This window comes from Hydra vulgaris, chromosome 04 (assembly GCF_038396675.1).
Source record: "Hydra vulgaris chromosome 04, alternate assembly HydraT2T_AEP".
Classification (NCBI taxonomy): Eukaryota; Metazoa; Cnidaria; class Hydrozoa; order Anthoathecata; family Hydridae; genus Hydra; species Hydra vulgaris.
The window spans coordinates 32,893,423-32,912,433 of record NC_088923.1 but is presented as its reverse complement, the minus strand read 5'-3'; the positions used below and the strand labels follow the sequence as shown (position 1 = coordinate 32,912,433).

General features: G+C 27.6%; 1 protein-coding gene across 8 annotated transcripts in view; it reads right to left on the bottom strand.

The window, feature by feature from the left end:
* Nucleotides 1-12,513: 12,513 nt before the first annotated feature.
* Nucleotides 12,514-19,011, bottom strand: part of LOC136079766 (zonadhesin-like) — a 55,138-nt gene continuing 48,640 nt past the window's right edge. For all 8 annotated transcript variants that reach the window (XM_065796107.1, XM_065796112.1, XM_065796108.1 and 5 more), the window contains 5 exons: nt 17,847-17,870; nt 16,556-16,582; nt 15,677-15,703; nt 13,242-13,268; nt 12,514-12,600 (listed from right to left, as the gene is read on the bottom strand). In XM_065796107.1, coding sequence (XP_065652179.1) covers nt 13,252-13,268; nt 15,677-15,703; nt 16,556-16,582; nt 17,847-17,870 — 95 coding nt within the window. In that variant the 3' untranslated portion in view covers nt 12,514-12,600; nt 13,242-13,251. The remainder of the gene's footprint in view (nt 12,601-13,241; nt 13,269-15,676; nt 15,704-16,555; nt 16,583-17,846; nt 17,871-19,011) is intronic.

The following is a 19,011-nucleotide window of genomic DNA, read 5'->3' as shown; positions in this document are numbered from 1 at the left end:
ATTATAAACAATGAATCAAAAAACTTATTATTAAGCTGTTGTTATCGACCACCTGACGGCGTGAGTGAGAACTTGAGCATGTTTTATGAACAAAGTATTTTTTAAAAAAGGTATTAAAGAAAACAAAAATATTTTCATTATTGGGGACCTAAATATGAATTGTTTTCTATACAATGAAGATAATAAAATTAAAAACTTTTACGATTCTTTTTTCGAAACTGGAACAATACCCTTGATTAATCGTCCAACAAGAGTAACAAAAAACTCAACGCCTTTGATTGATAATATCATTACAGCAGATATATCCGACAATGATATTTAAACAGGTATCCTAAAATCGGATATATCTGATCATTTTCTAATATTTTTCTTGCTTAAATCAAACTCTGAAAAAATAACCAAATCAAATAAAATTAAAATACGCACTTTTAACGAAACCAATATAAAACAATTTAAAAACCAATTATCACTCCTACACTGGAAGCATATTAACTTTAATAATAATGCAGACAAAATTTACGATAATTTCTTTGAAACATTTTATTCTGTCTGAATTTTCCTATCATTGTAAAAACATTAAATCCAAAAAATATAAACATCCCATGGGTGACCAGGGGATTTAAAAAATTATCAAAAATAAAACAGATGCTTTATATAAAATATCATAAAACAAAATCATCTGCAAATGAAAAAATATATAAAGAATACAAATACCTATTTAAAAAAGTTCGTAAAAACTTGAAAAAAAATTACTACTCAAGACTCATAGATAATTTTAAAAATAACTCAAAACGCACTTAGCAAATAATGAATGAAATTAGTGGTAGACAAAAAAGATGCTCAGGTTTCCTCCCCAAACGATTATAGTTGATAACAACATATATCCGAATCAAGAGCTATAGCTCATAAATTCAATAAATTATTTGTTGACATCGGTCCCAAACTAGCAACCAATTTCCTTATACAAATGCTACATTTAGAGATTTTTAAGTACAAGTGGATAATTGCACTAGTTCCAACGAATTATCTTCTGAACTATCTTTTCAAATGTTTGAAAAAGCTTTCAAAACTCTTAAAAAAAAAAAAAATTAACCGAAACAGATGACATAAACGGTAATATAGCCATATAATGTTTTGAATACTTAAAAGATATCCTATTTAAGGTCTAGGGAGCATCTATACGCCAAGGAGTTTTTCCTGAACAGCTAAAAATTGCTAAGGTTACTCCAATTTTAAAAGAAGGTCAAACAACAAATATTAGTAATTATCGCCCTATCTCTGTCCTCTCCTTATTTTCAAAAATACTAGAACGTATTATGTAAGGGAGAATGGGGAGAAGTGGGACGCGGGAGAAGTGGGACACCCCTATAATTTTATTTCGCAGCAGCGCCTAACTACTGTTATTTAATGTAAACGTATAGATTTTTTTTTTTTTTTTTTTTTTGTAATTATTTATTTTGCCGTTTAAAAATGTTTACATTGCAAATACATTTATATAAACTATTGGCTGGAGCAAGAAGAAGGCGTATTCAGCCTTATCGTTGACCCCCATTTAAAAAAAAATAATAGCAATAAATTCTACACCGTAACGTAAAAAATATATATAAAATAACAAATAGAAATGAAAACCGAAAATAACTAATATAATTAAAAATAAAAAATAGTTTTTTTTTTTTTAAGAAGTGTTGAAAACAATCGCTAAAATGTTTAATAAAAAATTAAAAAAATAAATAAAATTACTTGAGGATAAAAGACAACAAGAAATGAAATTTCATAATTAATATAATCACTAGAAGAATTATTAACATCTTCAGTGATATTTTATATATATATATTTTTATTTTAAATATTTTGTATTAATTTATATTAATCACTGATCTAATTAAATCTATTTTTTATATGATTGTTTTTAGTTTAAAATAAACATTTAAAGTTGGATATATCCATGAATAATAATAATCGTTTTGATTCGTCTTTAAATTGCTCTAATGTAGTCTGTTTAACAATATCTGGAAACTTTTTCCACAGATTAGGTCCGCGGTATTTAATTGAATAGGAAGTTAATTTTAATTTATATTTTGGAACAATAAAATTGTTATCTGAAAACTTTGTTGAGTATTTATGGTTAATTTTATTAAAATAAGATTGAAATATTTTTGGAGATAATCCATTTTTTGTTTTAAACATAAATAATAAAACTTGGTGTAAATTAAGTTTATACACATTTAAAACACCGAGCACACGTAGAAGTGGTTCGCAAGGAACACTTCTGTCGGCTCCAAATACTATTCTGCACGCATGTTTTTGTTTGTTGTAGAGTTTCTTTAGCTTTGTATGGTTAGTACTACCCCACACAATATTACAATAAGACAAATAACTATGGATAAAAGCAAAATACAATTTTTTCAGGGATGATATATTTAGAAAAGGTTTCGCCCTAAACATCATTGCAATATTTTTTGAGATTTTTTTTTCAATACTATTTATATGTGAATACCACTGTAAATTTTCATTCAATTTTACTCCTAAAAAATTTATGAATGATTTTAATAAAAAATAAAATCTTTTAATAAAAGTGTTATTAATTTTAAGATCTGATAATTTAAAAGGAATATTTTCAGATTTACTTACTTTATGAAAAAGTATATATTTTGTTTTATCCGCATTTAGTGAAAGTTTATTACTTTCAAACCACTCACTAACTTTACATAACTGTTCGTTAACTATTTTAAAAAGTGATTTAACATCTCTGTGAGAAAAAAAAAAGATTAGAATCATCAGCAAACAAAATTAGGTCTAAAAGATTTGTTGATAAGTATAAGTCGTTTATGTACAACAGGAATAAAAAGGGTCCTAAGATAGATCCCTGAGGAACCCCGCAAGTTATGGAGTATGGAATTGTATTTGTTTGATCATAGTATAAAAACTCCTTTCTGTTTATCAGATAATCTTTGAACCAAAGTAAGTTTTTATTTTTTACTCCGTAGTTTTCGAGTTTTGTTATTAGAATATAGTGATTTACGGTGTCAAAAACTTTGGACAGATCAATGAAAACTCCTAATGTAAAACAGTCATTATCTAAGGCGTTAGATATTTGATTGGAAATTTCAACTACTGCGTGTTCAGTAGAATGCTTATTTTTGAAACCAAATTGTTTGCAATACAACATATCATTCTCTGTTAGATGATTATAAAGTCTGTGATACATTATTCTCTCTAGCAATTTTGAGAAACATGGTAATATTGATATAGGCCTGTAATTTAAAATATTTTACTTATCTCCAGATTTAAGAATTGGTGTAATACGGGCAATTTTTAACTTATCAGGAACAATACCTGACTTTAATGATTGAAAATGTGAAATAAAGAAGGTTCAACGACGTCAAATACTGATTTTACAATATCGACACTAATTTTATCAAAACCTTCACTTTTTTTACTTTTGAGACTGCTAAAGGCAGTTCTCAACTCACTCAGTTTTAAATCAGTTTCATCCATAAATTTATCAAAAGTTTTTAAGTATTAATCGAATGGAATTATTAGGATTTTTAGAGGCCAAATTTGGGCCAATATTAACAAAGTAGTTGTTTAGTTCTTCAGCTATAATTGATTTTTCATAAACTAACGTTCCATTAATTAAAAGATTTTTGGCAGCGTGCTTTTGTTGTAATTATTTTTTTCCAATTAAATCCTTTATTACATTCCATATTTTTTTAGTGTTTCCTTTGGTTTTTTCTAATAGCTGTGCATAACAAAGTTTTTTTGAGTATTTTTTGGTTTTTTCAAATATATTTTTATAATTTTTGTAAATTATTTCATTTTTATAAGATTTTTTTTTAAGATATTTTATATATAATTTTTCTTTCTTTTTTGAAGATTTTAGTAAACCTTTAGACATCCAGGGAGTTTGGAGCGACTTATTATTTATAATTTTTTTTATTTCTGGAAACGCTATTTCATATTGTTTGCAAAATTGATTAAGAAACAATTTATATGCATTATTAGCATCATTTGATTGCAGAACTAGATCCCAATAAACGCAATTTTGTAAACAGTTTTTAAATTTTTTTAAGGAGTTTTCATTGATCTGTCGCCGAATTAAGGTGGATTTTGTGGAAATATTGTTTATTAAAAGGCTATTTTTGTAGCTAAGAATGTAGGAAAATGATCCGAAATATCGGTCCGTATCCGAAATATCGGTCTGTAACTGTGTAAAGAGGGTTATTATGAAAGTTGTTAGTTATGATGTTATCAAGAAGAGTAGAAGACCTATTTGTTATTCTTGTAGATTTGTTTATTGTTGGGATAAGGTTATTTTGTAGGAGATTGTTTATAAAATTCTTAGCAGTAATGTTTGAGGCATAGTTAGGTATTGTGGTTTATTCTCCTCCGGCTAGTTGCCATACAGAGACCACCATACCAAGGCACGCAAAGACATGTTCAGCCCCCAAGAAGGAGCTTTACGGCCGAGAGTAAAGTGAGTTTTGGAAGAACGAAGTTATCTTAGAGCAAAAGATAGAAGTAATCGTGTTAGAAAGATAGCATAGAGAAAGCGGACAGGATTGCACATGATGTTAGATTGTGCAATAGGTAGAAAACATGCCGAAACTAGGTTAACCTAATGACAGCAGTTACGTATTAATTGTAAACTAATTCGAGAATTAAATTTTAATACGTAATGTTAATACGTAACAATTTATTATTTATTGCATATTTGATATTTCAATATTTGAGGCATAGTTAATCAGGTTAATGTTAAGATCTCCGACCATATAAATATGTTATTTTTTTATTTATAACTTTGTTTAGAAATGTTTTAAGATGAGTTTTAAATTTTTTTAAGTTTCCAGATGGCGGTCTATAAGTAGCATTTATAATTGTGTTTCTTTCAGCATTACTAATTCAATGCACAAAGACTCACAATCTGTTTCATTGACGCAGAGATCGTTACGTAAGACAAAATTTATTGAACTGTGGATATAATTACAAACGCCCCCACCTGCATTTACTTCACGTGCTTGATGAGTTGATGTGTTATTAATTAGTTCAAATACATAATTTGTTTCACCGCATTTACACCAAGTCTCTGTCAGACAAATAATTTTAAAATCGTGTTTAATTGTATCCAATAATATTTTTAAATTTTCAAAGTTTTTATTTAAACTTCGAATATTGATATTTAAAATTGAAAAAGTGTTTTTAGTTTTTCTTAGTTACTGTGATGATTCAGAAACTGAATAGTATTGACTTTCTAGCATTTTGTGACTAAAATAATTTGAATCAGTGCCGTTATCATCGATGATGTCATTTTCATTTGAAGATTTAAATATGAAATTTTCCTCCATTTTTAAAAACAGTATAAATTAAATATGCATAATAATAATGAAAATAAAATTGCTTTTTTTTTTTTTCTCTCTTTCGATTTTCATTTTTTCCCTTAAATCTTTCCGGATTTGTGTCGTTTCGAAACAGAAGTCTTCGTTTATATAAACATTTTTCCCTTTTAGTTTACTCGACTTCCTCAAAATTTCGACTTTATATTATAAAATATCTTTATAATATAAAAGTTTTATTACTATTGTTCTTGGCTTTTTAAATTCTTTGCTGCCAGTTCTATGGGCACGTTCAATTTTGACATTGTTAACAGATAAGATATCTTCAAAAACTTTTTTTACCTTTAATTCGCTTTCCTCCCAGCTTTCACCTTCATTTTCATCAATTCCATCTATTCTTAAATTATCTACTTTTTCTAATCTGTCATTAAATATTTTTAAGTTTCCACTAATAATACTAATAAAAACTTTTTCTTGTTGCTTTAACATCAGTTCAAATTCTTTTTTGTTATCTTCAAACAATTTTGTTATTTCTAATAATGTAACTGCCATATTATATAAAAAATTATTTATTTTCTTTAGAAAAAAAAATATATACAAATTTAGCTTTAACAAAGTCGTTTGAAAAAAAAACAAGTCCGCTCGCGATGATAACTTCTGAATGTTCCTTACTTAAATTTTAACTTGAGTGTGCTCATTTCATGTGCTCTTTTTTAGTAGACATCATTTCCCCTCCTTGCGCGCGGTGAAAACTCATTTTTTTGAAAGTACCCCAAAAAAGTGCTTTTGCTGACAGTCTAGTAACTCATGTATGTATTTATTTTCGACTGTTGTTGCACCTTTTTTCTATTTTATAGGGAAATGCACTAGTCATCTAACATTTAGTAATTAAATTTATATTTCAGCTTTAACTGTGTGGCTGTAATTTTAGTTTTATTTCGTCTTCCCAACAAGAGTGAAGCGGGACGAAGAAAAAAGTTGCTGTCCCATTTCTTCTTAACAGTTTTGCGTTATTTTATTGCGGAAATTTCTAGAACATTTTAGCTACGATTTTTTATTGTTTTCAAAATAAAAATATTAATACATTTAATTAAAATATTTAATTTTAGTTTTAGTTCTTATACAGTGGATTTAAAACAAAATTTGGAAAAAGAGATCTTTATTAAAAATAAATTTGATTTGATTCATCATTATTGTTTGGAGCAAATTGAGAATTCTTTTTACATCAATAATTTGAAAGCATTTGAAAAGCAAAAGGCATGCATAAAAAGTTTTTTTAATCTTAAATAAAATCATAATTTCATAATAGTCTGATATAAGATATAGTAATAACAGCAACCTTAATACCATTACAGATAAATATTTTTTATCGTACCTAATTTCTTTTAAATTTCAGGTCATGCCTAGAATTTATAAAAGAAAAAATGAAAATCCACATGTTTCAGAAAACATTTTGAAAGTTGCTGAAGCCGAAGTGGAAAATGGGATAAACCCTAGAGAAGCAGCATATTCAGCTGGCATTTCTAAGTCTGCACTTCATAGGTGTATAAAAAAAGTGTCAATACCCAGTTGCTAATCTTCAACCAAATTATCAACATTCTATGATTTTCTCTATTGCACAAGAACAAACACTGAGCATTTATCTAAAGTCATGTTCTGATATGTTATATGGCCTTACACCAGTTCAAGTAAGAGCTCTAGCTTTTTAGTAAATCTTCCACACCAACAAACATTATGTCAGGATTTGCGTGACAGAAATTTGGCCTTATGATAGACATGCATATGGGGATGATATTTTTTTATCATTAGTTGTAACTGATAGAGATGTGCCTTAAGAACCATGCAGTGAAGACTCATGTGAGAAATCAATTACAACTGCTACTCCTTTAGATGCTTCAGATTTGGACGTGCAACATGAAGCAGTCGTTACAGATAGAGATGTGCCTCAAGAATCATGCAATGAAGAGATGCATGCGAGAGATTAATACAAGTGCTATTCTTTCAGATATCTCAGGTTTGGGTGTGCAACATGAAGCAGTAAAAGAAAACTTGACTGTATTTTTTCCTGAGATTGTACGAGGTTATTAAAAGGTAATTTAAACTAAATATTCTTAGTTTAGGTTTTCTTTAAAATCTATATGTAATACTATAATATATATTTTGCAAGCACCTTCTCGTAAGATTTTAAGACGTGGATGTAAAAAGGGAAAGTGTGTGATATAGCCACATCAACTCCAGAGATTTTAAGATTAAAAGATGAAGTATTAAACAAAAAAAATAGGTAAAAAAATTGTCCTTCTAAAATCCCAAAATGTGAGGAAAAACATATTACGCAAATCGAACAGTGACCTTGATGTAGATTTCAACAAAATAACAAATGAGGTTTCTGCTAATTGTTACTCACTAGAGTTTGAAGAAGAATTGGAAACTGTTTTTTTAGCATTATTCAAAATGTGAGTGTCGGTGATTATGTTCTTTGCGAGGTTTGTAGTAAAAACGTTTCTTATTATGTAGGCATAGTGAAGAAAGAAATAAAAAAAAATTATGATGTAGAGGTCAGCTTCATAAAATGCCAGAATAAAGAAACTTCTAAATTTGTCTAATCTAGAATTAATGATATTCGTAGTGTGAATATTAATGATATAAAAACCGTCCTGCCTCAACCGCTTGCTGGAACAACATCAAGAACAAAAGCTGAAATCATTTTCCAAGTGAACTTTAGGATCTTAAATGTAAAATAACTATTTTTTTTAGAAATTTTAATTCTTAAAATATAATCTTAATTTGATTGATAAAGGCATTGATAATTTGATTTTTTTTTCTATTATTCACCTCTCCAAGAGGGCCACTTAAGGTGAGGAGGCTACGCATTTTCAAATATTTTTTCATTGTGGTTACAACCCTCTCTAAACCCTTTAACTCGGAAACACGAACCTTTACGAACAAGGTCCGCTGCGCGGAGAAACTAAGTTGAGCGTGGTACTTCCAGGGACGTGGTGGGAGTCAAACTCCGAACCTCTCGCTTACAAGCCAAGCGCTCTACCACTACTCTACTGCCGCGTTTTATTTAAACTAAACTTAAATTTAAAATCAAAATTTGCTCAAATTAATATTTAACTAGATTTGGAGTCGTTTTTATATAGTCCCACATCTCCCACAAATGTCCCACTTCTCTCGCACACTTGTCTCACTTCTCCCACACTTGTCCCACTCTACCCCAATAGCAGGGCTCCTCTTAAACCAAAAAATATATAATTTTTTAAAACATTCTGTCAATCTTAGGGGGTGGATTCAGCTCCCCTAACACTGCTTTATTTGTTAAACTAGTTTGGTTCAGTTCATACATCAAATAAAAAAGATATTGCAATTACCCTGAGAAAAAAAATTCGTGTCCCACTCTTCCCTACAATAGATTATACAATTATCTTCATTCTAATAATTTTTATATAACAATCAATTCGGCTTTAAAAGAAATAGTTCTACAGAACATGCAGTTATCCAATTTGTATGTGAAATCTCTAATTCTTTTAAAAGTCAAAATATACATTAGATGTTTTCATCGACCTTTTGAAAGCATTCGATACTGTCGATAATGAAATTTTACTACAAAAGCTAAAATATTATAGAATAAATTTCAAAGTTATAAAATGGTTCAAAAGCTATTTATCCAACCGTAAACAATTTGTTTTCAGCAATAATGATTATCCACATAAACTTCTAAATATTTCATGTGGCGTTCCACAAGGTTCCTTTTTAGGATCACTATTGTTCTTGATTTATATAAAAGATCTTTTTTTTTTTTTTTTTTTAAACATCTTCGCTTCCAACAAGGCTGCAAGCAGCCACTAATTAAAGTTGGAAGTTACTGAAAGAGGAAAGATGAAGATTGTAGAGTAAGATAACGATTGACGGACGACTTAAAAGATTGCAAATCATGTGAATCAGGAAAGCAAAATGAAGGAAACGAATTCCAAAGAGCTGATGTTCGAGGAAAAAAACTAGACGAATAAGCGTTTTTAGAGCACTTAGGAACAGTCACAGAAAAAGGATGACACTTAATTGAATGACGAGTAACACGAGAATGAATTTTAGTAGATGGCACAAGAGACGCTAGCTCTTTAGAGCAGTGCTCATTATAGTATTTGTAGAAAAGAGAAAGAGAAGCAACATTACGACGATGTGATAATGGTTGGAGGTTGGCTGCAAGAGCAGGTCCAACTAAGTTTACAATGCATTTTTGCACCTTGTCTAAAAGAGAAAGGGCATCATTAGAAGATCCGTCCCAGATATGGCAACAGTATTCCATACAAGGCTGGATTTGAGATTTATAGATATAGGACCAAAGTCCTATGCGTCATACTTTGTATCTGTCTCCGCAACAAGTCATTTTTGCTCTTGCTGATAAGTATCTGAAAACCGAAGTTAAGACCAACATGTTAAACAGACTGCTTTCTTATGATATCCTGGAGTTAAAAGATCTGATTAAAAAGAGGCCTGAAACTAAGGTTGAAATTATTCCTACATCAAAATTAGAAGACTTTTTCAACGAGCGGTCCTACCTTTTGTTCTTGCTATTGGAGATCTACATGAACGAAATTCTGCTATGGAAAGAAAAAGGCATCGAAGCATATAAAAATGAGGAATTTCCCAGTCTTTTACTATTCAATGTGTGCAAGAACACTTGCAGTTGTAAATGATCATGCAGAACGCCACATTAAGTTAACTCAAGATTTCATTGAGAGAACACAGAATGAAGACAGGCTTCAGGAAACTCTCCAGGTATTTTGTTAAATAACATGAAATATAAATGTGATTATTATTTGTTATTAATAATAATATTGTTAATGTATAAGTAGAACTTTTTATAAATTTATATATTTGTAATTTAAGTAGTTCAGATGAACCAGCAAAAGATTTCAAAGAACGTTACAAAGAGTTTTTTATGGCACTGATGTTGTGAATAATCTAAAAAGGCGCATTGACTGCAAAAATTAGTTGTCAGAAACCTGCGACTTCCCAGGCCCTTGCTTTTCAAAAACACTTGAACAGTTTATGTACAACTAATGGCTTTAGATAACATTATTGTTCAAAGTTAGGTAAAAATTTAAGACTTGCCCATAAAAAATTTAAACTATTTAGTAAACTTATATATGCATCTTTATTACCTGAAAAAAAATAAATGATCTCACTCGATAAAAAGCCTAAAGAGATTCTAGAAGTAGCCTTATTTAACGATATTAAGAACTAAAAAAATAAAATAGATTGTCTGAGCAACGACTACTTTACAAAATTAATTCCACAATAATTTGTTCCGTAACTTAAAAATATTTTATTCAAGACATTTTTACGATACGATTACGAAACGATAAAAACTACTTTGTAAGCCATTTTCCACAAAAAAACCCGACAAAAAGATTAAAGTGATGCAAAGGCAATAGTGACAGACACCCAAGGTATCTGATTGGGAAGAAATAATTATTCTATTATGGTTGCCAATTTGGTGCGATTTTTTGTTAATGACTACTTGATACATACCATATTTTATTTAAGTCTCGTAACTTAAATGTATTCCAAATATAGAAAAAGTATTAACAGGTTCAATTTACATGAGGATTTAAATTTATTAGTGTAAACTACATTTGTTTGATTTTAGTCAATAAATAATTATGAACTAAAAGTTTGAAACAATTGTAATCAGAGCGCGAGAATGAAGCCTATGAGAAATCATTATGAGAAATTTATTTATTACGTCACTATGAGTAGTTCATTTATTTTGATAGAGAAATGAATTTTTGTTGCGCTGAAACAAAGATGGAGTCTTTCAAGTTGATAAATTGACTGTTGACGAATGTATAAATATTATATTCCTCTCTTTTGCTTTTCAACTCCCTAAATAAATTTTCAACTCCCTACATAAAAAAAAAAGATTTTTGCTTTATAGTTACCACATATAAACCAATAAAATAACAAAAATATTTTACGGTATAACTTGTGAGCACCATCATTTTTTATCCGCTGAAAGCAATTAAATAGATGCCAATACTAAACATCAGTTAGATGGCTAAAAATCAAATATATGCCAATACTAAACATCAAATGGTTTATTGCAAATGAAATAAAATTATTTTATATGGCTCTTCTTCATCTTTTGACGTTGTTCGTAGAATCGATGCATCAACACTAACTTATCAAAAAAGGGAATATTTTCTCACAAAGATAACGTTATTTTTTAAAAAAAATGATAGCGTGGAAATTCAGATTAAAAATTAATAACCTAAATTTTTATTTTATTCTTAGAAATCTTTTTCATTTTTTATCGGAAAAAATATTTATATAAAGATTTTATCATTTTGAAGTGTTTTAAGCTTAATAATTCTTTCTCTCATTGACAAAGCATAAAAAAGTACTCATATGCCGCCCACTCATAAAAATTTCGGAAACTAATATTTATTTTCAGTACTAAAACTAAGGCTATATATCTAATAATGCGCATTTACCGTGAAAATTAGTTTTCAAAAGCCTACTTCTTTTCAGCCCCTTGCACGAACATTTTTTTTGTTTATAACCAATGTAAGTCTTAGTGCCTTTCAAAAACACGTAGGAAATTCATGTGCAACTAATGGTTTTACGAGACATTATTGCTCTAAGTAAGTAAAATTTCAAATTTAGTGGTATCTAAACAACCACAAGTATAACCGTTTATTTACTTTTATTGTAGAAAGCTATCCTGTGAAGCAAAAAAAAAAAAAAAAAATTTTTTTAAAAATACCAGTTTTATTCATGTTGCTAAAACTCCATATTTTTAGCTGCATACCGATTAATTATCGCAATATTTCAAAATCAAAATTGAAGCAGATTTTTAGTTTGAGAAAACGGACATGCTAACGGAAAGCATTTTTCTAGAAATATGCTCTGGGTGTTTTCTATTATGCATAGAACTGCGTATTATTTAAAAGACGCCTTTTTTACTAAATTTTAGGAATTTCTTGAGTAATCCAAAATTACGGATAAAGGACTAAGAGAAAGAACCCTTTCTTTGGAAAGTGCTATTGGGTTTAACAAAAAGATTAATTTCTTTTTCTGTTAAAAAGGAATAGATAACAATACCTAACTCAAAAAATAATAATAAAAAAACAACAACAGCCAACTAATAAAAGCTCTTTAAAAAATAACGACAAAAAACAATAAATAATTTTTCTAAAACAAATAATAGAACATTTACAATAAAACTTTAAAAGATCAATTTAGCCAGCAACTTTATCGTAAACTAAGAAAAAAAAAAGTACTAAACTAATAATTCAAAAAATTATTACAGAAACTATTTATAAAATTAATTTATAATTTATATGCACATAATTTTTTTTTAAGAGTACATAAATTTTTCATACTTTAAATATCTTAAAAAATCAATTGGTAAAGATTAACATAATAGATTGTGATACGACAAAAAAAAACAAGATGGCAGCCACTTTTTAGATTTTATTCGAGTACAATTGATACGACAACAGACGTTGTCGTATCAATTGGTACGTCTCCGAATAAAATAATAAAAAAAAAACATTAAGTTGAGAATAAATGTGTGAAAAATAGAAGTATAATCATGACTTTTTTCATGAATTTCCGAAATCAGATTTAAAATGAAAATGACTGTCAAAATCAGATAAAAGGTTTCTTTGATACACTTAAGAGATAATAATAATAATAATAAGTGCTTAATCGGACTAATGTAAAAAACGTTATCTTCTAATAAACATTTTTTTCATCTTATAACAGTATGACTGTCAACTTGAACATCTTATGAAAATAAAGTAAGTCAACTTAAATAACTTATGAAAACATAGTATACAGTAAAAAAAAAAAAAAAATAATAATAATGCAAAACTAAAACGTTAAAACAAAATTACTAACTTGGTCAAGTTCATGCTTTATATAAAGCTAAAAAATATTTATTAGAATGTTATAAGTTTGTTAAAAAATACAAATTAATATTATAAAGATCATGATACTAAATACGCTATTAAAACAGAACAAATAAAAAATCAGATTCTTATATTGTATGGGAAGTATAGAATAATAATCAACCTAACACCAAGTCAAATAATATACTACAGCTAATGCCAAAAAGATCCGACCACTCAATGATTATTACGAAAAACCGTCTTTGCACTCTATAGCATACAAATCTATAACTAGAATAACGTTTTAATTAAAAAAAAAGCATACATGAACATTAGGGTGTCTCAAAAAAAATTTTTTTTTTCGAAAATCAAAATGTGGAAAAGTTCAATCGTTATATTATGTATTAGTAGCTTATAGTAAAAATTTCAGCCTTTCAAATCAACTCTAAGGTAAAGAAGGTGGTTTTAGTCAATTTCTTTATAACAGAATATTATATTGCGAATCTATTATTTTGTAATAACTTTTTTATGTTAGGAGAATTTAGCATACACATTTTTTAATATATGTAAATGTTTTACTAAAATTATATGTATAATTATTTTAAAATTATTTACATATTTTTATTTATAATACATAACAAAAATCATTAAAAAATAAAAATAATGTAATTATTAATTTTAATAAGACATTAAAAAAAGATTTGTTTGCTAATTCTCCTAAAATTAAAATTGCGCGCGGACATATGAAAGTTTTTCATAATAGGAAAGTTTTCATTTCATTAAAGTCTATTTTTCAATTGTTAAGAGACTTTTTTTCAAATAATTTGGTTAATATAGATAATTATAATAGTATAGATAATTATAATAAGAAACAACACGTGTATGCTATGTAAGATACGCATTTTATTTTCCTCGGCAAAAAAAAATGCGCATTTTTAAATATTATTTGCTGTTACGAAACAAACTACTGTACTGTAAGCTAAAGTTTATAAATTTATAAACATATATAAATTTTTAAACTGTACTGTTAGCTAAATTTTCAGACAATGGCATCAGGAAAAAAAATGCCGCAATGCAATACTAGAGCCAGCTGAAGATTTGAGACAGGCTGCAAGAAAGCGTAGACAGTTTTATTTGTTAGGCTTTCGAGGATACTTTGAATGTAGCCATCCAAAGTATCCTCGAATACTATGAGCTATCAGATCAAAAGATTGGGGTGTGTGCTGACACCACAGCTAGCAACACAGGAAAGAATAATGGAGCTATAAGGAACGTTATTGCTCATGCTTTGAGGAGGCCTGTTCTCTGGCTAATGTGCAGACATTACATATATGAGAGACATGTAATCATCAACAATGCGTGGTTGTTTAGTTTGTTTTAATTATGTATAGTAATTATGAGTGGTCGGATCATTTTGGCTATTAATGTGTAAAGGCATGATTTTTTTGTTTATCGCCAACGTTTTAAAGTCCAATGTACTCTGACAGGTTTCTTTATAGAAAAATTAAAAAACAAATATATTTTTTGATATATTATTTTTGCCGAACAGAAGTGTAGATACGAGCAACATTTATCAAAATAGTAATAAACTGTTGCAGCGGTTTATTCAATACCATTTAATAAGAGAAAATACTTTCTCATAAAATATCAAGAAACACACGTTAATTAAAATGTTTACCTGCCAAATAAAATGAAACAAGGTCAAGTAAAAAATGCTTGAACTAGATGTATTTATGCAATTATTATTTATGAAACGGATTTAGATAAATAATTAACATATTTAAGTTAAATTCAACTAAGTTGAGTTGATAATTTAATATTAATAGTAAATAAAATCATGAATCTTCTAACACGTAAGTGACAACCAATAAGAAATTTGCAGAATATTTTATTTGGTACTTATTAAAAAGAAATCAAAAAAAAAGTTTTTATATCGTGCACATTATTTTTTATTTATTTTACTTAAATATAAGTTGAATATTTAGTTATTTTACTTAAATATAAATTAAATCTTTAGAGCCTATATTTCTGATCTGCCTTGAGCTGCAGCAGCTGTACCTTTCTCTAAGTTTATTTAGAGCTGCAGCAGTTGTACCTTTCTTTAAGATTATTTAGAGCTGCAACAGTACCTTTCTTTATGTTTATCCAGAACTGACACTTTCATTGAGGTTTAGTAAGAAAAAAATAACAAAAAATATATTTTTTACTTTTAAAAAAAAACAACCTCCTAGAGTACTTAATAATTCATTAGCTAACATTTTTTGATTAATAGGTAGAAAATAGCGAGTTTTCAAGAAAGAATTACCAATAAAGTATACTTTCTTAACAATAACATATATATATATATATATATATATATATATATATATATATATATATATATATATATATATATATATATATATATATATATATATATATATATATACACACACACACACATACCTGATATTTTTATTGACTTTCCTGGACCTAAAAAGTTTTTGAATATATTTTTAAAAACAAAATGTTAAATTATATCCACAAAAAAAAAAAATTGTTTAGTTATATATATAAAAAAATAAACTGTTAAAAAATAAACTATGGTGTTTTACCAGTTATCGATTTATCAAAATATTTCAAAAAATAAGCAAAAAAATTGGGTTGAAAAGAAAGTTGAATAGAAATCAATTAAAAAGTGGTGCGATATTTTTTTAAATAACAATTTCTGTTAAGTTTTTTGTATTTCTTGGATAAAACTGAGTTAAAAAAGAAAATAACTTGTTATTGATATGTTAGTTGTAGAGAAATAGTTTTCCTTAGTTACAAAAAAAAAATTTTCTTGTTGGTCTATGCAGTTGCATGGTTTTTCTGTTATATTTTCTTCATATTGTAAAATCTTGTGGTTGATGCACATTTATTAGGACTTTGCATTTAGCATGTACACTAGAATCTATAGTGAATAAACCCAATTTTTCAAAAAACTCAACTAAATTCTAGTTGATGTTCTCCAACTAATCAAAAGACTCCACGGTGTTCTTTAAATTTTTTGTTTGTGATAGTAAATAAGTTTTAAAAGTGAAATAAAAGCCTAAAGTTTATCTATAAACATAATACACAATGCAAAATCACATGAATTCAAATTATAAGAATTCAAACAATTTGTAAACCACTTAAACTAAACCAAGGAGTTATTAAATAATTATGAAAACTTTTCGAGTTAAAAAAGAACCTACAGTCATTTAATAATCTGTTGACACAATTTGAAAGATTGTTTAGTTGCATTTAAATGAAAGAACTGTTTATTTTTGTCAAAACAACTACATGAAATTCTAAAAAAATTACCTGTTGGTTCAGATGACTTTAAAATGGCTGCAAAGAAAAAGAGTTTAATATATAATAATAGATTAAAAAATTTTTTTTTAAAGGTTGCGTTAAAAAAGGTCTGTAGATGTCACCAATGGCATCTTTGCACAAGTGTTACTGAAGAATCATATTTAAAAAATAAGCAAAAATAAGCAAACATACATCTACTAATAAGTTAGGGTTGAGGAGGGTAATACTAGAGCAATTAGAAAAAAAAACATACCAATTCAAAATTAATTTTATGACACACAGTTAAACAATAAAAAATATTATTACAAAATAGGTTGCAACATTTACTGTTTGTAAGTCTGTTGTCAATAACTCTCTTGTTTTACTAATAATAGGTCTTCAGATAAAATTTCTGTTTATGTAAAACATGTATATCACAACTATCCAATCTTAAACTGTTTTTAAATTCTGCATAAAAATAAAATATCTACAATAAAGGTAGATCTGTTAAAGATATAAAGATTATACTTAACTGTTGTTTATTTTAAAGTCCAAGAAACTACTAATCTAACTTTGATACATCATAAAAAGTAATGTAAATAAATAAACTTAAAAGTTTAGTTGATATAAAATTAAATTTAGTAACATCTTTTTTTAAAAGCAAGTACCTTATGTGAACAAAAAACTATTACATTGAAGATAGAAATTAGTAAAATTGGGTTGTAAAGAACATTATTCTAATATTTATTAATGTCGAACTATATAAATCATAAAAACTTAGAACTTTTTTATAAATAACATATTTGTTAGCTTATCATCCTTTATTTAATATCAATATCTTGTAACCAGCAATGATGTAGCTACTAATTTGATTTTTTATGAGTGAGGGCGTTTGGGTGCAAGCTTTTTTAAATGAAACTTTTTTATTGTTTAGGAGAGAGAATAAGAGATGCAAAACACAAACTTTTTCCAGAAATAATATATACTCAAGTTTAATAATTCAAATAAGTAGTTTGTCATAAATATGTTTTAGCTTTTTTTTAAACAGTTTTAATGCATATACAAAAGCCTAAAGGGTAAAGCCAATAAAAACAATCAGCAAAACACATTACAATATGCGGTGAGAAATCTATATTTCATAATAGAAGCTTATATCATGTGGAGACCTTTAGAAAAGTATCCTAAAATTTAGTCCATTAAATAACATTTTAGTTAAAATAGAAAAAATCAAGTAAGATCGTCTGTTATTGTTTATAGTAATATTGCAATTTATAATAAAGATATATTTTTAAAAATTTCATTAAAAATCTTCAATACATACCTGAACGAATTACTTTGGAAGGACCTAGTTCAAAAATAAGTTAAAACAATCATATGTTCACTCAATAAACTTTACATAAGTATAACTTAAAAATCATATGTTCACTCAACTTACTGTACATAAGTATAACTTAAAAATCATATGTTCACTCAACTTACTGTACATAAGCATAACTTAAAAATCATATGTTCACTCAACTTACTGTACATAAGTATAACTTAAAAATCATATGTTCACTCAACTTACTGTACATAAGCATAACTTAAAAATCATATGTTCACTCAACTTACTGTACATAAGCATAACTTAAAAATCATATGTTCACTCAACTTACTGTACATAAGCATAACTTAAAAATCATATGTTCACTCAACTTACTGTACATAAGTATAACTTAAAAATCATATGTTCACTCAACTTACTGTACATAAGTATAACTTAAAAATCATATGTTCACTCAACCAGTGCTGGGTAAAATACTTTGTAAAAGTATTTAAAATACAAATACTGGAACAAAAAAGTATTTTAAATACAAATACTTCAAAAGTATTTAAAATAATAATACTTTAAAAAAAAAATTTTTAAATACTAAATACAAAATACTTTACCAAAATTTACAACTATAGCAATTTTCAAAATTTATTTTTGTCATTGCAGGAAAGTAATTTTTAGTCATTATATTACATTTATATCAAAATATCATTCATTCAGTTGTAAACATTTATTTTTAGCAGCAGCAGTTTTTCGAACATCATATCAGTTAGACGGTTATGCCTAGGCGTTTGTATTTATCCTGCCGTGCTAAACAGTTATTCAACTGGAGCCGACGATGGTACAGTGGTATTGAATTTGACAAACAGTGACCGAACAGTCTTATACTTATTTAGAGCATTTAAACTTATGTCTTTATCATTCAAATACAACATGCACTCTTGATGAGCACCATTTGTTGCACCAGCATTTGGAGCGTCATCATTATGTATAACAAAATTTTCTGTTATGCTGTCAGTGATCACATTGAGATTGGTCGCTGTCGACGGCTCACTAGAAGCTAGTATGGCATTTTTAAATATTTCTCTGCAGATAGCTCGTTTATTAGTTGGCACTCACCGTAACTTAAACAGTGGGTGAGAAACTGCTGCAACAATCCTGCATGAATTACTTA